At 40.2% G+C, this 20,616-nt stretch overlaps 2 protein-coding genes across 2 annotated transcripts in view; one reads left to right on the top strand and one right to left on the bottom strand.

Moving 5' to 3' along the window:
* Nucleotides 1–119: 119 nt before the first annotated feature.
* LOC106948258 (uncharacterized) lies at nucleotides 120–11,195 on the bottom strand. Its single transcript, XM_015033840.1, has 3 exons — nucleotides 7,878–11,195; nucleotides 7,121–7,847; nucleotides 120–1,115 (listed from the first exon to the last, which is right to left on the bottom strand). The coding sequence occupies exons 1-2, from the start codon at nucleotides 11,093–11,095 to the stop codon at nucleotides 7,145–7,147; spliced, it is 3,921 nt and encodes a 1,306-aa protein (XP_014889326.1). The 5' UTR covers nucleotides 11,096–11,195; the 3' UTR covers nucleotides 120–1,115; nucleotides 7,121–7,144.
* A 6,202-nt stretch (nucleotides 11,196–17,397) lies between these two features.
* The window catches only part of LOC106948257 (leucine-rich repeat LGI family member 2-like), a 10,511-nt gene continuing 7,292 nt past the window's right edge, over nucleotides 17,398–20,616 (top strand). The window contains exons 1-6 of the mRNA XM_015033839.1: nucleotides 17,398–17,797; nucleotides 17,953–18,024; nucleotides 18,176–18,247; nucleotides 19,263–19,334; nucleotides 19,424–19,495; nucleotides 20,093–20,262. Coding sequence (XP_014889325.1) covers nucleotides 17,622–17,797; nucleotides 17,953–18,024; nucleotides 18,176–18,247; nucleotides 19,263–19,334; nucleotides 19,424–19,495; nucleotides 20,093–20,262 — 634 coding nt within the window. The 5' untranslated portion in view covers nucleotides 17,398–17,621. The remainder of the gene's footprint in view (nucleotides 17,798–17,952; nucleotides 18,025–18,175; nucleotides 18,248–19,262; nucleotides 19,335–19,423; nucleotides 19,496–20,092; nucleotides 20,263–20,616) is intronic.

The following is a 20,616-nucleotide window of genomic DNA, read 5'->3' as shown; positions in this document are numbered from 1 at the left end:
ATACACCGCTAATGGTTGCTGGTGCATTTTCCAAACATCCCAACGTTCACATTAAATGCACACTCCAGCAATCTAATTATTTTAGTTATTCTAAAAACAATTAGAATTTTGATAATAAATACCTAAACTTATATGTTTTTATTTAAGCCACATTCAAATGGACAATCTCTACTTCATTTAGAATATCCTTGACAACAAAAACACAAATGACTTTTTTTTTCTAGGTCACTGTAAATACATTAAGGCAACACAAGGTGATAACATGTGATTGCTCCAGGATTTCAGTAACATCAAACAGGACGATTCCCCAGAAAAACTGTTTTGAATTCCTGATTGACTCTGTTCCCCTTGTGACCGTCAATAACGGATCGAACAGGAAGAGAAAAATGTAACAATTTAACTTCCAGTTTGCTACAGTTTCTCTGGTGAAATCACAAACTTTTCCTTTTAGTTATGTTTTTAGCAAACTGTCAATAAAATAGTGATGAGAGCACAAGCTAGCAAACAAATGTGTCTCGACAATAAATTTGGTTTGTATTAAGTTATACCTTTATGATACCTCTATCAAAAGCCATGACCTAGATAGTTAATAATAGCGTAATAATAGTGTTTATTGTCAATCATCAGACTCAGTCAGGTGACACGAGACTACGATGTTCTAGAAACAAACATTCTGACTTTAATTGTGCTACTTTTTATTTTTTTTTATGTACATAAATTTTACTCACGTGAGAATATTGTGTTTTATCAAATAAACACAGTCTAACCTTAAATACATATTACCATTAACGTCTCAATAAAACAGATTGGCCGTAAATAACACTTTATTGTGACAGAACTGTCTTGTTTCCTTTTGAATAGACTGCAGGGCACACATGGCATTTAAATACAGACCAATCTACACAGCACCTGAATGGAAAGTATCTCTACGATTCATATCTATAAAGTGCTACAATGCATACAGAAAAAAAACAAAACAAAACACGAAAACAAAAACTAACAGCAGAACAGAGAGAGACGGGTGAAGGGCTCATGGTGGAAGTTGTCCAGAGAGCGGGTCACAGGATGAAAACTCCACTTACAGTGAATGAAGGCGGATTCCTCAGCAGAGCTATCTGGAAATGAAAGAAAAGAAAGAATTAATGAGTTCAGATGCCAAAATACATTTTTTTTCCTAAATTGCTCATTGTATTGATATTAATGTGCCTTCCAAAACTATTCACAGCTCTTGACCTGTGAATACTTCTTCACGTATTTTTGCATCAAAATCACAAGTTTTAATGGTTTTTTTCGGATTATTGTGACACAGCAATCTTGCAAGTAGTTCATACTTGTTAAGTGAACCATATTTTGATTATATAAATGAAATAAATATATAGAATGTTCTGTTGACATGAGTGTACTCCAGGTGTTACATTTATCACACAAATTAGCCCACCAATAACTAGCAACTAAATGTTATGGATAAACATTCAAATGATACAGGGCACTGAATAGTTAACATACTTATAGAAATTTATTTACTTTGTAGATAAAGACTTTTCTTGGTAATGGTAACTTCAAGACATCTATATAAATTAGTGAATTCATTGTTCAGGTGTAATTATGACCTATTCTTCCACATAAATTCTTTGAATCTTGAAGATTCTGGGCGACATTTCTTTCGTCTTTCAGTAGAATTTAAATTTCTTGCAAGTCAAGTGATTAACTGGGCCATTTAAGCATCTTTTAGGCTGTTGCGCAGAATTATTATGCAAGTATGGGATGTAGGCTGACACCCAAAACGCTTAGCTTTGACCTCACCAGAACATGTTCTCCCAGTGTTTCACTTGTCTGTTCAAATCTACTGTAACTTTAAACAATCTTCATCATATTCTGTCTTCAGCAGGGGAGTCTTCTTCAGTGAGTTGACAAAACTCAAGCGTAGCACTGAAATAACCTCCAGCTATGAAGCACAGAGCTAGAGGTGAATCTGATGTGACGCTTTGGTGTATCAGGATCAAACCACCAATTCAGAATCCACCATGAATTGTACTATCAGAGGTTGCTTGAGGAAAATGTGAGATCATCTCCGATATTAAATGCCCCACCAAAACACAAATCGAAGTTTGTGCTTCTAATGTAACAAAACGGGGAAGAAAAAAAAAAGTTGTTAGCCTTTTGGCTCACTACATTCAGGCAGTCATGGCTATGTTGAAACTAATCGATGAGTTTGCGCAGAAGGAATGAAGGTCAGCAGTGATTTCCAACTCCTTCTCCGCATTTAGTAATAGGCGGCGGTGGAGGTGGGGGGCTGGCACGGCGTAGGAGGGGGGGACTATAAAAAGTTGACCCTCTCGCAGTCTGACAGACTCGCTCCCAAGCCAGAGCTGCAGCAGCATCTGATCTCTCCGAGCAGCTGTCCTCTTCCTGCATCAGCACAACAAATACTTTGCATTGCCTGACCTTTTCCTCCTGCATCACTATTCCAGCCATGCCCCAATAACCCCTCCTGAATCCCCCTCTCAACCCAACTGCATGAGACACCAGCGCCAGCTCCACACATCTCATGTAGCCCTCACACCACTACTCAACCCCATACTAGGCCTCCGGCTGCCACGCTCTCGGCTGACATGTATCCCCCATGCTCATGCAGTTGTGTTCTTGCTCTGACACATTAGCTGCGAGAGAGACCTCCAGCAAGGTGTGAGTGTGCACATCTGAGAAAGAATTACAAATTTCAATGGTTCAGAGGATAATCTCGACGATGGCTCATTGCTTAGTTTTAAGGTCCAGTTGAAATAAAGCCAAACCGCTGTTATAGATCTAAAGGTACATGGCCACACAGTTAGATATCTCAATGGTCGACACGGTTATATTTCAGCTCATGATACCGTCTTGACGTCACAGTGGCGAGACTAGCAGCAATAATGATGAAACGCACAAAACAATAATCAGGTCCCAAAAAGGAATAAGTTGTTGTGGATTTTAGGAAGCTGAGAATGCGTCTACTCTTGATTAATGCCTTGAGGTGGAAAGGGCAGCTTTGTCCTGGATTTATTTGTCCAGAGAGCAGACAAATAAATCTGGTGAGGTTCAGAAACCTCGCCAGGATTTTTGAACCCCTCGTGCCTGGTAAAGGGAACTCAATAGAGACTTTTCCTTTTTGAAGGAGGCAGTGTGAACAACGAGGGTGATCTGTTGTGGGTACACAGCACTGGTGGGAAGATTTTAGGAGATAAACTCTGTATCCTGTGTCAGTTTGGACCAGGCTCACTCTGATTACTTCTCGTTATCCCCTTTCGTCAGGGAAAATGTTCTGAACACCTGAATTAACAGGATGAGTAACAGCTTCCTTCTGAGGGATCTGGCCACCAGCCCAGAACACACATAAATACAGACACGTGTACAACACAGATAAGGGGCATAACACGTGTGATATCGATAACCTATTTCTAATTTGTCTGCAGTCTTATTTTATTCATAGTAACTTCTTTATTTATTTTAGCAAAAAATAAAAAAATGTTATCATGTTGCATTATGTGACTAATTTTGTTGTTTTCTTTTATGTTGTCCTGTTCCTTTACTTTAGGGAAACTTAGATGCTGTTTTTGTGTCTTGTTTCCCATCTAACTTCATGTTTATATTCACCTTTAATAGGTATGAACACCTCAACCATCTGATTTGATTTTAGAACACAAGTTTTACTATTTTATCTTTTTCTGGCTTAAAAGATGAAATAGCAAAACTTAACCTAAACGTTAGGGTTTTTTTAGCTGTTGTTTTGAGCTCCGATGGACAGCTTTACTCTTACCTGCATCAAATCTTTCTTTGAGTAAAAAATCTTAAAAAAAAAAAAAAAAAAAACTCTCTAATCTAAAAACTTTCCTGGTGGTTCATATGAACAATTTCTCAAAAGTCATTGTAGTTTTTCCTCAGTATTTTACTTTCGAGGTGTGTATCAGTTTGGCATATATGCACCTTCTTGTTTATTGTCAGAAGACCTGTTTACTACCAAACGCACAGTGGAGTTGAGCAGCTTGGAGAAGAATTTTGAGGATGAAGTAGGGCAACTGAGCTGGACCCACAGACCTCAGTGTGCTGGTGCACTTCTACAAGCTGTTTTTGGACGTTAGCAAGTGTTCTCTCGAGGTCACAACCAAAGTCAATATAAAACATTTCCAGATTACTTTAATGCACTTCAACTTTAGTAAAGAGCTTTATGAACTAACTATTTGTGCAAAACTATGCACTTGGGAGCCCAGTGGTGGGGCTGACTTTGGTTTTAACAACATGACAGGACAAAAATTGCCATAAGTCCCTGATTCTTCCACAAGTACAGCTTGCAGACTTCGGAGCTGCATTATGAGAGATGTTGTGTAATTAGTGAGAGTGATGTACAGGTAGGCAATTAATTATAAAACATACAAAACTGTCTTATGGGACCAAAACAGTTGTATGGCGGCGGATGTGGTCCACGTCTGCCTTCTTGCACCTGGGAATTGTACCCAAGTATGAACGAGATTCTCTTCCTGGTATCTTGGTTGATTTTTTTCCATTATGGCATTTAAGGAAGCAGTATGTTGCAGCGTTACCTTAAACTGCATCCCCAGCTATGCCTCCAATTAACTCAGACGTTACATATCAACTTATCAGAAGCTTGTAAAGCCATGACATCATCTGATCTTAGCATAGTCATCTAAATGAATCTAAACTTATGACTGAACTAAAACCGCTTCCTAAAAATCTCATAATTTGCCATGTAGAAGAGAAAAATATTTTTGGTAATCCCAAAAGACATAAAATGTTAACTGTGGATATCTGATCATTAAAAACTAAGGCTCTCTCTTCCAGAATCTTACACTAGCGAGAGTGCCTGCGACATACAGAGAACATAGTTGTTGAAATTGAACATCCATTATGTGTAAACAAGTACATAAGAATAAGTTTAAGCTGCTTCCTATTGTTGCCTTATTTTGCTTTTCTAATAAAATGACTAACAAAATGCTTCACTTCAGGCTCTAGCAAACCTGCCTAAGGGATGAACAGAATAGTGATCTGTAATGCTATATAGGAAATTAAAAACCTTAATGGCTGATTAAGAATAACTTAATGTTAAGGCGTCACTAACTGGAATAGTTTCCAGCGACACCCTGAGAATAAACCGTGTAAACAAACTCGCCTCTCACTATTAAAATAGTCCGACGATGTGTAATGCAGAAAAAAAGAAAAGGCTCAAGGATGAAAATCCAATCTCTCAGGGGAGTCAAGTTACCTGTCATGGGGCTACTGCAAGTCTATTAAGACTGTCAGAGTGCTGCTAAAGTGCTACAGTAGGTTATATTGCTGCTTGGAGAAAACGTGGAAAACTCAAACCGCACAATAAGGAAAATGTCTTGCTAGGATTATCCATTTTCTCCTCTTAATATTGGCTCCACATTCTGATTTTAGGCTTGTGTTGAACTTGAAATTCCAGTGTATTTTGCGCCTTCTGTTTTTTTTTTAAATATATTTTGAATATGAGATCCTTTATTTGTAATATTTAGTTTTGCCTTGAGATATTAATGCTTTGCAGTTATTACAATTTTGTCCTGATGTGTTGTTAATTTTTATTGCCCTATAGATGGAGTCATATTTTTTATAAAGCCCTGTGGGAATAATAAAGTACTTTTGAACTGAATTTAGGTTAAATTATGAAAAAAATCTGTACATATGACAAACTGAAAACTTTGCACAACCAACTTTGCTAACAAGACAACACAGATTTTCAGTAACCTCTTTGGGTCTCTCATGCTTTCTTTACAATCATTCTCACTGTGCAAGACGGCAAGATGAGCTTAGGTAATACTCTTCCAATCATTCCTATTGCATTGCTATTCACATTTATACACTTATCTATTTTTCCACGTTTAATTTATAAAATGATCAAGAGAACTGTGTCAGGTCATAGTGATAAACCAGAGAGACAGGAAGTCACTGATTACTAAATAAAAGTTTTTTTCACAACCTGATAAGTATTTATTGTAATAAAACCGTTAGGAATCCCAATTTCTTAACGTGATTTTATTAATTTGTATGTAAATTATAGGGCGGATGTTGACCGAATGTTTAACTGTGAGAATATGTTGTTGGAATAAAGTATTCATTTTTATTTTAATCTGTTGCATGTTTGATCTTTGGACTGCGAACACCAGCAAGCTAAACAGGTTCAGTAAAGGCAGTTTTATGTGTGTTTGAAATAAAAAATGTTTACAAAACTGTGACTATGTTGAGTATGTTTCTCACAACAGGTAAATTGTATCTAAAATGAAAACGTGAAACTGTTCAGGGCAGATCTTCTTTGTGATACCCCAACGCTGCTCCGACTGGTCAGATGCATAACTAATAGGTAAATATGAGTGTCAAATAACCGTTATCATTATTCACCGCTGTATCAATGCTGGTAAGATGCATTATAAAATATTTTGATTTAACTGGATCTCCGTCTCTGCCCAGCCTTTATCCTCAGGTTCCAGTGCGTCAGTGGCACATCTCTCCAGTATCTGTTTCCACATTTGAACTTCAGAGCTGATCGTCAAAGCTCAACTGTTTGGTCTCCACCAGGTCAAAGAGCCATGCAGCACTGGGCTTTCTCCTCTGCTTCTCCATGTCTGTTCAATTCCCATTCCGACAAATGGAGGACCTCACAAACATCAGAAAGTTTCAAAAAGAAACTAAAAATCTTCCTTTATAAAATACATTTTAACTTTTGCATTCTCTTTGTGCTATTCTCCAGCGTACCCTCCTGTATGCTGGAGAGTTTTTTTTGTGTTTTTTAGTCTGCAAACTGTTTTTACTTATTAGCATTTAAAGGTTATTTTACAAAGTGCTTTTACATAGAAATGCATTATTATTATTAAAAAAACAGAATCAAGTTTATTGCAATTCAAACATGTCGTTTATATTATCCTCCTCCTCGACTCTATGGTTTGTATGGCTTTTTCCCCCATCTGTCTGCAGGAGAATCTACATTATGTGACACATGACAGATTTATGAAAACTTTTCCTTCTGACACCTGGTCTGATAATACTTTGACACTTAGACTAAGATCCTTACTCAGATCTGGATTAGTTTGATTAATTCATGTTCGTGTTGACTCACATGTATGAAGAGAAGTCCTCTTGGTCACCGATGCTCAACCACAAAGCTCATAGTTTTCCCATCAAACGAGGGTGGAGCGATGATTCTTGGACCCTGCTGTGTTGTGATGCTGATAAGTGCCTTTTTGTCAGAGCTTCCAGGCCCTCCTTTAGTGGACACGTGTCCCAAACTCAGCGGCAGATGAAGCGGCCCCTGCTGAGCCTCTGCCGTCGCGCTGTAGTAAGCCTTCTCTGTACCTGGGCTCATTGGATTACTTTTGATTCTTTCTCCTGCTGCATCCTCTGAGTGACAGGGGGACTGCGGCACCACCGCCTGGGCTGCCAACGTAGGAGAGATGAAGCCTGGGTAGACCACGTAGGTGGGGGCAAGAGCTAGTGGGGGTACCGAAAAAGGTACAGGTGTGACGGACGCGATTGGTGAGTGAGGCACGGGGACATCCACGTACTGGCCTGTCTCTGGATCGAAAAGTCTCTTGGTGGTGGCCAGAATGGGAGTGTCCACCAGGTAATAATGTCCAGTTGTGGGGTCCAGGAGCATCTTGCGCTGGGTTTGAGGGACCATTTCTCCTCCGGAGGGTGTTGGGGACATATTGGTGGACGGGGAGAAGCGTAACACCTGCTGCTGATTTTGAGGACTTGTCGCTGCTGTTGGAAGATGGTAGATAGTTGCAGATGGACAGTCCATGGTTACATGTGACGTGTTTTGCTCTGGCACCTTGCTATCACCCGAATTTGTTTTGCTAGAGCTTAAATCCCCCTTCTGACTGAGCAGCTTGGTTTCATTCGTGCAGCCAATCCCTGGCATGGTTAGGTAGTTCTCAGAGTCCAGGAAACCCTTTGTAGTGGTGGGATCTGTGAAACTGGATTTGGCCTTGTTCTGCTCCACCATTTTTACAGACCCTGGTTTAATCGCCGGCGTTTTGGAGCATCTCACGACAGAGGATGCTTGCAAAGCAGAGCCTTGCTCATTTATGCTGCTGTGTTTCTTATTGGCAAAATGCAGGACGCTTTTGTTGGTGAAGGTTTTACTTTGCTGCGACTGTGTTTTAAAAGTGTCATGGTTGTATGGAACATGGATGATATTCAGAGATCTTCTGTCTCCTTGGCTTTTCTGAACTTCTTTGCCGTCTGTGAGAGACTGAGGTGTCCTGCCACTGTTTTTCACCTCCTGCTCATCTGCAGCTCCCTGACGTTGAACGGTGAGGAGCGGCAGCACGTTGCTGTCTGCGACCGGGTGAGAGGCTTGGGTTTTACGCTTCCATTCATTCCTGTCAAAAACATAAAGCTGCTCCATGGTTTTAACTGCAGCCTTGAGCTTTTCTAGGGCATCCTGTTTTGGCATTGCAGGGTCATTTCTCCTTTCGTTTGTCTCCCCAGTGAACCTATCCTGCCTCTGTTTTTCCAGTTTGGCCTCAAGATTTTGATGCACCTCAGGCTGATCGGGATTTCCTTGTCTTGTCGTAAGAGTGGGAACTCTACAGGAAGTGTCAGGCATGGTGCCTACCTCCACTTGTGCCCGTGTTGTGTCGTCTGTCTCTGGTTTAATGTTTGTTTTAACAGAGTTGCATTTGATCACAATGGGGGATGGTTTTTCTGGATCCACTTTGGTTTTCTCCTCGGCCACCGTGGGACATCTACGCTCACTTCTGTTCAAAGAGACAAAACGATACGAGCTTTTCACTAGCTTACGCACATCCCTGACGTGATATATTGGTGTCTGAAATTTGCACTTTGTGTCCCTGATGTCTCTGACGGTGAAACTCGGAGCCTTGTATCCTGAGGATAAAATATGACACCTGCCATTGTCCGATGCCCTGTATTTGTTGATGCTGTTACTGATTTTGGGTGTTAGGAGATTTGCAATATTCAGAGTGCAGCCTTTGTTTTCCTTCACGTTTCTCAGGCAGATTTTGATCTCAGGTGCTTTCCCCACCCTCTCATGTTTTTCTTTACTTTCTGCATTTTTATCATCCGGCTTTTGCAGGTCTTTCTCGCATATCTTTGCACCTGTGCCGGGTGTGTTGGGGGTTAAATCCTCTGCAAGGTTTCCGTCTTTTGAAAGAAGCTGGCAGTTTGGAACAAACAGAAGCTTCGTCAGAACGCTGCTGGAGTCCAGTCCTTCTCTTGCTGCCTCTGCCTCCTTCCCGGACTGCGGCTCCTGTGGCGTTTCCTGATGCTCTCCTGAAGAATTGTCGGCCTTTCTGTCACCCTTTGTCTCCTCTGCAGGCCCACAGGAGCTGGATCTGGATCTGTGATCTTCAGGCGAGTTTACGGAGTTTCCTAATTCTGAGGTTTGCCCCTGCAAGCCTCTGCTCTCACTCCTCTCCTTCACACCCTCCAGATCTCTAAAGTGAACACAGGGGGAGCCTGAGGGGTAAGTGTCTGAGATTTCTCCCCTCTCCATTTTGCGTTCCTGTTCAAACTGCATTTTTTTGGAGATGACATTTTTCAGCAGACTCGAGGCAAAAATAGCCCTCTTGTGTGTGTCCCCCGAGCTCTCTGTGTGATGATACTGCATCTCACACCCCGATCTGGCCAACATTTCATTGGGTCGATCCGTTTGGAAGTACTTGGGGCCCCGGGGAGTTCTGGATTCAACATTACAGTGAAAATTTAGTGTGACCCCTTGCTGTGCTGACTGTTCCTGCATTTGGAGCGTTCTGCCTGAAGATGTTGTCTGCTGTGAAGTAATTCTCTTGTTCAGGGCGCAGATTCTTGTCTGTTGATCTTTCATGCCAGTTTTGCATCTGTTGTTCCTCCTGCTGTCCTGCACAGTCTTATTCATTTCCAGTGTTGCACTGGAGGCGTTGTGTGTAATATTTCCATAATTCCAGTCCACATAAGCTGACCACTTATTCAGGCCATATTCTGACACGGATGACTCACTGGAAGTGCTGAGATTGATGGCATCAAAGTATGGACATGCCAGGCTTCGGAAAGACTTGGCGGTTAGGTTACGCACCTCTTTATCAGCGTCGTCCAGCTCACTGAAAGAGCTGGACGCTCCGCTGGAATACTCATTAATATCTTTCCGTCTCAGTTTGGTTGCAAGGTGCTGACGGCCCGGAGCCGGGATGAAATATTGACCCCTGTCGCACAGGGGCCCCGCTCTGGCGCCAGGGTTCACAAAGGAGTAATGGCTCCCATCTCCAAGGTGTTTGGCGCGCCACTGCGCGCTATTGTCAAACACGCCTGCGGGGTCGTTCACCGCCCTGGAGGAGGTTTTAATCGACAGGTGGATCTTCCCCGCAGACGGGTCACCGCCGCTCTGGGTTCTGCACAGGCTCTCATCCGAACTGGCGCACAGATCACTCTCCTCCTGCTCGGTGCTGACAGCCGCTCCGCTAAGATTAGACTGAGCCTTCAGCTGGCTCCGGCCGCGCTCCACGATCAGGGTGCCATCGTGGGTGTCGTCGCTCTCGAAAGAGGCGTAATCTACAAAGGCGTAGACCAGGTTGCCGTCCTCAAATTCCCAGCGGGTCCCGCGGCCCAGGTCGTAGTCCACGTCGTGGTCGAGCTCGGTGAGCTGGATCTCGTGCGTGGTGATGTAGTGGGACTCGGACAGCTCGGCGTCGCTCTTGCCGTTCAGACACATGTCGGTGTAGCGCAGCTCGCCGCTGTCGCTGCACTCGCTGGAGTCCAACTCAGCCTGCTTCTCGCTCTCTGAGTCCGGGTCCGCGGTGGGGACTTTGGTCAGGGTTTCCAGCGGGGACTCAGCCGAGGAGGTTTTGCTCTCCTCCTGCTTCGAGCTATCCGCTTTGATCACAGACAGCTGGTTCCCCTCTCCGGTGAAAGTCACTTTCACCGTCTTCAGCCCGTCGGGTCTCACGTCCAGATCCACATAATTGGACTCTTCGCTTTTTGTCTCCGTGTGCTGGTCCTTGCTGTTCTCCTTCTTTTTAACATGTTTAAGCAGCTTGTTGCTGTGAAGTCCGGTGTCATCTCGGTAAGTGAGAGTTTTCTCCGCTGCTTCCATTTAGTCCGGACTTACCGTCAGGTGGTCCTCGTTTACGATGTTACACCGACACTGGACGGAAAACTCTGCAGGCAGGAGCGTGGGGGCAGCCGGGAGGGGGTGTGCGTGCGTGTGTGTGTGTGTGTGTGTGTGTGTGTGTCGGTGAGTGACTTTGAGACAGGATGTAGGGGTGTGTATTGGGGGGAGTCCCACAGAAATTCCCACGACAGTGTCAGGCGTCTTTTTTTATAACTCTAAAACAAACCTCCAAAGTTTTCAGCACCTCTCCTAGAAGAACAGCTCCTCCTCAGAGGGAATAAAAGTAAGAGTTTTCATCTTACCTGAGACATTTTGAGAAGTAGATTACTCTAAGCCTTTATTTTTATTAGATATTTTCTTTTTTCTCCTTTCTTATATTTTAGGGGTTTTGTTTGTTTGCCATTTGCTTTTCTTTTTTTTAATTATTATTATTTTGGCATGAGAAGTAAAAATCGCCCGTTTCTTACTGCAACTTTTGTAAAAGTCCTGGCTGTTTTCAAATAAAGCCAGTAACGTTTTCGGTTTAAAGGAAGCACATTTTCTTAAAACGTTTCCAGCAACAGGAAGTTTTCTGAACATCTGGTCGCTTCCAGGCTGAATCAGCTGGGTTTTTTTGTTTCACCCCACAGACCGTAGCAGCATCTCTGCCGCATGGTGCGAAGTGTGATATCAGACTCGATCAGTCTGATGCATTCTTAGATAGAATCAAGCAGCCTGTTCCACTCAGATGACAGAAACAAAGAAAGAAAGAAAGAAAGAAAGAAAGAAAGAAAGAAAGAAAGAAAGAAAGAAAGAAAGAAAGAAAGAAAGAAAGAAGGAAACATGCCAACAAGAAAGAAAAAAAGACAGGACTGAAAAATTTAGAGAGAAAATAAGAAAAAAAAGCTTTTCTTCATAATAACACTGTATGCTGTTATTGTTTCAGACTTTTATTAAACTCAAATAAAGACTGCTAGTAAATATCACAAATAAACTTAACATAAGATGAGCAAAAAAAATGGTGATGTTTATTCCCAAAATAAAATGTAATTTGATGTAAAGTGAAAAGAAAAAAAATGAAGCACTCAGCTGCTTCGATTTATCTTTATCCACTGCAGCACATATTGGTATTTATAACATAAGACACAGCAACGCCCAGCGGATCAATGTTCACTTGCTGAAACAGCTGCTTACAAAGAATTCTCCTTCAGATTATCTTCGACAGACAGACAGACAGACAGACAGACAGACAGACAGACAGACAGACAGACAGACAGACAGACAGGCAGGCAGATTCCTTCTTATGCAGATGTTATTGTCCCAAACATTTTTAGTAGTGATGCTCTCTCCCTCCTTAACGTGGCTGAATCGGGATGCCCTGCATATCAGGGATCCAGTTGTCAGACGTCTGTCTAGGTTTTGAAGACACAAGTGTTGTTCCTGGACAGGGCCCCAGATTTGTGGTATGCTGTGGGGAGGGGGGCAGGCCAACAGCTGCTGCATGTGGAGGGCACACCGACAGCAGTATCAAGGACAGAGGCCACCGGTATAAAGCTTCTGACACCCTCAAATCCCACATTTAGTCTCATTGTCAGTCACATGGAGGAGGTGTTATGGTGCAGCTATTGGAGGCAGCAGCAGAAACCTTAAAAAAAAAAAAAAGGAAGAACCCCCAGAGCTTTTGAGCAACGCCAAGCACACTGTTTGAAGTTCGCGAGTATTTCATTTACATAGCCGTTCGAGCCTCTGCAGCCTGTCGTGTTATAAAATGTAACCCGTCGCATTCACATGGACAGCTGCAGTTATTTACAGATTAATCTTTTACATAAAAGCAAATCTAAGACATCTGATCAGCTAATAAAACTGTCCTTAACCTTTTTAACATGCGACCCCTCGTAAAATGTTGCTGAGTCAGGTTTAATATAAAAAGACTGTGGGAGTGAGTGTCTGTGACTTCTAATTATAAAATGATTTTGTAATCTCTGAGTGCACGCTAAATTAACCCTTAGATGTTTTATTTTTATATCCTTATAGAAGCAGAGATAGTGGGGAGGGGGGATTTGTGGTCTTAACTCTGTAATGTTTCCGTGAGGTTTTCCCTTGTGCTAGAGGCATCACAACATGTAAAGAGGTTGAAGTGGCTTACACAAAGCTGACAAACTTAGGCTGCTATTTAAAATGGGGCCACAGCTCATGCAAGCAAGTTGAGATCAGATTCTTACTGTGGCCACATTAAAACAGCAGGTGCTAAATCATGACTGCCATTAATCAACATAAGGAACTGAGCGCATGAGGAGCGCCTCGCTCAGCCCTCTCAGCCCCCACTGGCTCTCACAAATCTTCATGCAGAACTAGGAAAATCGACAGTCAGCCTATACGTTGCCCCGACGGAGACAGTTTAACGAGCAAAAGCCGCAGAATTGGCAGTAGGAATCAGGAAGTGTTGCTCAGATGCTCAGATGACATGTTTCCTTTGCAAAATAGCTGAAGCTCAGCCAGTTTGGATGGATTCTTGAACAGAAATTTTGAAGTGGAAATTTTGAAGCCTCTATTTAACTCAGCACATCTCATCAGATGAAGAGCTTCTCCGCCCCTAATGAAAATAAGCAATTCCCTTGCATGATGCAGGAAATTCTTTTTTCTTGGCTTTTGCCTTGTTCATGGTTTAGGACGGGGCGCTAAAGGTGATGCACATTGTTTTCCTGCCTACACACATTGTATCTGACTAGATCACCTGCCTCTACATGCTTTCCACCAACATAAATTAATTGCAGAAATGTAAACAGAATTCCCTTTCTTCTTTCCACCGTATCACAAAACCCACATCTGCGGAGATGGTACCAAATTATGGGCTGCACAGTGACAGGTTCATAACTTTGGATATTGTTTTATAAGCTAACCCTGCTCTGCACGTCTTCACAACTTTTTCCCTGACCTGCGTGGTCTTTGGCCTTTATTAAGCAGTTTTTTTTTCCATAATATTCTCTGACAAAACTTCTACAAAAAAAACAACAACAACAAAAAAAAAAAACAGTTGGATTTATACTGATTTATACTTTTACATTACAAACAAGTGGACTCCAACTACTAATTTGTAGTAGGTTTGTAATAAAAATCACTGAATATTTAGTTCAGTGAAAATCGCCAAATCATGGAGGTTTTAAGATTTTTATTTGTAGAAAATGTTGACATTTTCAGAGTTTTTTTTCTCGCCATGGGCAACTTTGTGTTGCCCATGGCAACACAAAGTTGCATGGGCAACATAAAATGTCACACACTTTTATGGCTGTTATGAGCAAAAAAAAATAGCATGAACACTTGCAAATATAGCTGGAAATATTATAGTATCTAATAAAAAAAATAAAATATAAATAAATAAATAAATAAATAAATAAATAAATAAATAAATATTCTACCCAGTTTAAATAAACAATAATTCAATGGAAAACAGCCAAACTAGTGGAGCAATTGGAGTTTTGTCTCACACTTTAACTATAAGACTTTACAAGACTTTGTATCAAGAATAACTTTTTAAAAAAAAAAAACTATTTTGACAGATTCCTGTACCTAATAGGCTTATTATTTATTTTATTTATGTTTAATTTAATTTTTAAAATAAGAAATAATGTCACCAGTATTATATATACATAAGTAAAATTTTTAGTTAAATGTGTTGAACTGTAATAGTTTAAATGATTATTTTAAAGCTCAAGTAGCTTTAAAATAAAGCTACTTGAGCTTTATTTTATTAGAAAGACGTAATTAAAAGACTTTCTTAAATCAGAGAGGCTTTTAGTCCAAAGAAGTGAAGTAAAAATTGGCAGAATATTTTATTATAAAAGATACTGAAGGAAAATCAGAAGACTGTCATCATATTATGGTGTTAAGAAACTAACAGAAATGTGAGAATTGTTCTTTTTATAAAGTAATTCAATAGTTCTCAACACAAACTGTAGCATCGAACATAGCATGCTAGCATGACATGTAAAAATCTCCTGTACCTTGCATCGGCATCAGTGACTTTCTGGCTCTGGTCACTGAGCCGTCCGGACCACCTAATTGGGTAATAGAGAAGACTGAGTGCTCTAGCACCTGCTGCAAAGTAGTCCAGGTTACGCACATGCATATTATCCTTCAAGGTTTTATAGAGCAAAATGTGAAAGGCTAATTCTAGAACAAGAAGATTTCCTAGATTGTCACCATCCAGTGATGAGAGTTTACGTATGGAAGGTAGTTGTGCAGCTCATTTAGTTCTACGTTCTTTAGGATACATTAGGTTCATCAGTATGGACATGGGTGATCCTAGACAGGGGCCAACAGGGGGCCAGTCCCCCTGAAGAGCTGGTCATGGCCACCTTTGTAGTGTCCTGTGCTTATTGATCAATTGACATAAACAGAAGGACGTTTGAACTCTGCTTGTAGATTAACCTCCACATTTATTGGGACTTATGGTAAAGATGAGAAAAAGACAAGCATTTTTACACAGCAGTATAATCCCACTCTGCAAAATTTGCTGCAGTTTTATAACAGCATTGAACATTATGGGATATGTTTCCTCCTTACTGTGTAGGGCGCCAAGATAAACTCTAGTCCTCCTCTACCCTCATTTATGACAGCTCCAGTTGCCATTTTCTCTCTTATGAAGATCTCGATGTGAATTCTTGTGTATGTGGATGATACTGCAACATTTAATTAACATGTCCCAGGGATAGAATATAAAATTTTAAGACTGTTGAAAAACAAAACCTTTATCTATAAAGTGTAAATCATGAAAGACAAAACACTTCAACAATAATCTGAACTTCAGAAAAATTATATATAAGAAGAAGAACACGCCTAATGGGACATTGGATATCTTTATTTTTCTGTGAATTATCCATTTTAAGAACAATGCACAGATGCTGAACATTTTGCAGATTTTTTTGGGTGCAATACACATCCATTTTTTTATGTATTCTTTACTTCATTTAGCTGTGTGACAAGTCAGTAAAGCCAAAACAATAAGAAACAAAGACAGAAAAGTGTCTATTTAAATTTTCATTCAAACTTAAATGATTTTTGATCAAATATTATTGAATTATATGCAGTGGTACGCAATACTAAGTCATACCTTTTAACAATAATGGTAAAGAGAACTCAAAATACCCAGTCATGGAGAATAGGTGACTTCAAGATGACACTCTTCCCTAACTTAACCTTCCCTAATCTAACTCCAGTAACTTCTCTAGCTTTGGTAATGTCTTTAACACCTTTACCATCTGCATTGCTGTGTGGTGAAAAATAAACTCATTCAAACTTGCTTGTCTCTGTTCCAGTCTGTTTAAATATTCTCATTTTTGCATTGGCCATATATTTAGGTGAGTGTAAAGAAGCTACTTGTTGTCATATCCTGGCATCAGAATATCAGCCCACCTCTGCTTACGGGATTAGAAATAGATTTACTTATATCTTTCCTATTTTGAAGAGTGTTTAAGATAGATAATTTCATTATGGATTACTAACTAAAATTAATCAATAAAGTACAAAAATCACATGTCTGCATTTAACAAAAAAATAATATCTACAATACTAAGGCTGTTTTACAAAAGATAAAACCAGAACAGTGATTTTTTTTTCTAAGACAAGTTGCTTCTTCTCATATCTCTATTGAAAGCTTCCCTCTAGCGGTTTGCTCATGTACCTGCACTCATAGCTCCACTGCAGCGCTTGACTTTTTCTGTCTTTTGAAACAATGCAAGGACCAAAACTGACGCAATTAAAAATAAAATTCATTTTCTTTGTACGGTATTGTTGTATAACATCATATGATGTTTATCTACTTAAAATGGATAAGTAGAGTTTTAGTTTCATTTTTAATGTTAAACTTCACTCAGTCTGGACAGTAACTCGGAGATTTTCATGATTTGATCCTCTTTGCAGCTCACATTTACATGCAAGATGATTTTTAAAAATAAACTTTTCAAAATGACATGTCAAAGGTTTGTTTGGATTGGAATTTTATCTTCACTGCCAGCTCAGAAATTTGTGGAGTAAAGGTAAAATTATAGAAACCATAAATAAAAATGATGAACATGATACTACTGATTCATGGTTAAATTAAATTCTGACTCAGAAATACGACATAAGATACACGTCTTAAATAAATAAACGAATCAAATTAGGTTTAACTACTGGAATAGTCAAATTTATAACATATTATAATGCATGGTACTGAAACCCTACAAATATTCTTAACTTTTTTTTTTTTTTAGAAATACGTTCTTGCAGCTTAAATTATATTATTAGTGTGTTTCTTTAATTTTTATAAATGATCTTATTAGCAGTTTTCCCTGAAACCAAACATAATTACTCATCATGCATTGATTGTTATTTTCGCCAAAGCTCAGCAGCCTTCCTGCTCGCAGCTGCAGCCGTAACAGTCTGTGTCAGGGCTTTTCTCTGTGCCGCTGCTGCATACTGATGTCGCGCATCAGCGGCTAAACCTGACCGCCGTCTCTTCAGTCTTTTATTCCCAGCTTGAAGGAGCAAAATGGCACATGCTGCGCGTTGGTCGGTGGTTGTTTTTGTGTTGTTGTGCTTTTTAGGAGCAGCGGAATCCAGAAGGATCGTTAAATGCCCTTCAGGATGCACCTGCTCCAAGGAGACTCTCATTTGCGTCGGGGCTTCTCAGATCCCCCGGACCATCCCGACGGAGATCAACTCACTGTAAGTAAACAACCGGGGGAAAGTAGTTTCAGTCAAAACGAAATAGCCCGAGACGGTAATAAGATAAATGGTGCTTAATGTCGGAAATAAATATGTCTTGGCTCTGGTTTAGTTTGTGTTTGGTGTTAAGATGTCCTCTCTGTACTTCACCATAGAAGCGTAGTTAATGGATCCGTTGCGGAAATCACAGAGGGGATGTTTGCTCTCATGCCTTCCCTTCAGTTGCTGTAAGTGCCATGAAACGCAGAGGATTGGTGATTATATTTAACTTAGTAGCTTTGCTGGGTTTAGTTGTCCCACTAATGACTGGGGTATGCACAAAAAAATGCAAACTTTCAAAGACAGGAGGTTTCCGCTTTATTTGTGCATCTCTTGCAGGCTTCTCAACTCTAATTCTTTGACCGCAATCAAAGATGACGCCTTCTCTGGTCTGTCTCATCTAGAGTATTTGTGAGTATTTCAGACATTCATTTCACTGCATGTTTCCATTTTTCACTTAGTTTATCAGTAACATTGGTTTTTCAAAATCTGACACAATAAAACACATGTGAATTAATTTTCTTAGCAGTTAACAAGTTAGTTTAAAATGGCTAAAATAAATGGTATATATGGGTTTTAACATTATAATGTGTACATTACTAATCATCCCTGCTTACTCCCGAATAAAATCAAGTGCATAAGTCACCTAACTAATAAGCAGTCAAGCCATGTGTGGTAATCTCAGAATTAATATGATTGTTTTCTTCAGAGATTTGCTAGAGAACATTAGCAAAGAAGGATAGGCGTTGGGTTACAAAACAGTACCCCAAGCTTCAAATATGTCATTTGAAAATCGAAAGAGTATGTTTTGCTTTGTACAGAAAGTCACTGTTGAGAATGCTTCCTGGAGGTGTGGACTGTGTTGAGGCTTTAAATATTATCTGATTGCCAACGTTTGTCCGTGACATATAACGCGCCAGTTTGAGGCTATGAATCTTACCGGAAATTGCCTGCGCTCTAAACAAACATCCTTCACCGCAAAGAGAGAAATGCCAATCTAAACAAATTGGCTGTTAATGTTAATTCACAACTTTCTAGAGATCACTGAAATCTGTAGAAATATTCAAAGGGTATTTTTCAAGCAACATTTTATTTCTAGACAAGCAAAGGTGGAAGAGACGTACCCCCAAAGACTCACACCTGTTGTTGAGGTGAAAGGGTGTTATACCAAATATTAATTTATAGGGGTTGTATAATAAGGAATGTCAGAATTTTGATAAAGTATTTATATCATTTTTCACTTCTCATCTATGCACTATTTTGTGTTGGTTGAGCTGGCTGAGCATAAAAATTCAAGTAAAATGCGTTGAAGATTGTTGTATGACAAAAACAGCTCAAGAGGTATGCATTATGTGCTTTAATTATTAAATCATATCCCTTGAATTACCACCTATATCTCACCTGGTCTTTTGTGACTAAATCACAGATTCATTGAACGAAACAAGATCGACACAATCACCAAAAATGCCTTCAGAGGTCTACGAACCCTCACCCATCTGTAAGCCCTGTGCACCTGTCTCTGAAAATCGCAGAAGATACTGAAAAGGCAAAAAAGGCACTTATTGTCCCTCTGTGTGTTTGGTGCAGCTCCCTGGCAAATAACAAGATACGGTTTCTGCCAAGAGATCTGTTCTTCGACTTGGATTCGTTGCTAGAGCTGTGAGTAAGCAGTTGTGGTATCAGCAGTGTGTGTATATGTCTGTGTGTGTTTGTGTAAGGGGCAGAGAGAGAGAAAGCAGTCATCTACTTTTTCCATAATGTGTTTCAAAGTGAAGCTGATCATGCTGTTCTTCCTTAAGTCCCTCAAGACTGAAGCAGCACGAAGTCTCGAGTCATCGCTTATTTTTTAATATCCAAGAAGCAAGATTTTTTATTTTTTATTTTTTGCAAACTTTTGCAGTGGTGTTTTTTGGATGGGCTTTCTGAGGGTCTTTGAATGATTCTCAAATAGTGATTCCCTAGAAACTGAATGATGAGTAATGTATCTGTCAAGTTCACTGTCAAGTCTTTGCTAATGTTTTTTTCTGTCCTATGGCACAATGACATTATGATACCGGTTATCTGCTGATGGTAATTTAGTTTTTATTGTTTTGCTATTGGACCTGTAATATTGCAAAAATGTCTGAGTCATTGAGGTGCAAAGATGGTAAAACACACAGGTACACATCTATTACTCATACATGTATTTTATCTATAAGTCTCTGAGCATCAGGGTCACATCGGCCATAGATCCTCACTGTTCCCTGTTTCCACCAGGGATCTGCGAGGCAACTCCTTCCAGTGCACTTGTGAGAACAAATGGCTGATGATGTGGCTGAAAAACACAAACGCCTCCGTATCAGATGTCTTTTGCGCAGGCCCCAGTGACATGAAGGGCAAGCGGCTCAATGACCTCCCTATTCCACCGGGCGAGTGCATTTCTACAGGTAAAGTAATGGCACTTTTCAGAGAAAGACAGCAGCAAAAGGGAAGCACTCAGGTTAAGAACAAAAAAAATCAATAATAAAAAAAATCTATTAAGTGGTTTAATTATTCAACAGGACATGACAGAATATGGATGAACACATAAAAACAAGAAACTCAAGGTCAGCGCACATTTCCTTCAAACAGCCTCAGACAAAATAAGATTTAAGGTGGATACCATGATGTTGAGCTGCCCAGCGTCTGCCACAGCAAAACATCTCCAAATCTTGACACCTTCACCTTCATGCTTCACAGATAGTACATGAGTCTTTTCCCTGGAATGCTCTTGTTTTATGCTCCCAGCTATGGTGTCCAAA

The sequence above is a fragment of the Poecilia latipinna genome, unplaced genomic scaffold (genome assembly GCF_001443285.1).
Source record: "Poecilia latipinna isolate Pla-1442-1.1 unplaced genomic scaffold, P_latipinna-1.0 Scaffold280, whole genome shotgun sequence".
Lineage (NCBI taxonomy): Eukaryota > Metazoa > Chordata > Actinopteri > Cyprinodontiformes > Poeciliidae > Poecilia > Poecilia latipinna.
Note: the sequence above shows the minus strand (reverse complement) of the source record. Positions and strands in the feature narration are given on the sequence as shown.

Bases quoted from the DNA above. Each gene is read 5' to 3' on its own strand.
- LOC106948258 (XM_015033840.1), bottom strand. From the start codon at position 11,095: ATGGAAGCAGCGGAGAAAACTCTCACTTACCGAGATGACACCGGACTT. The intron at 7,848-7,877 runs GGGGGATTTAAG...CAAAACAAATTC, and splicing joins ACCAAGCTGCTCAGTCAGAA to GGGTGATAGCAAGGTGCCAG.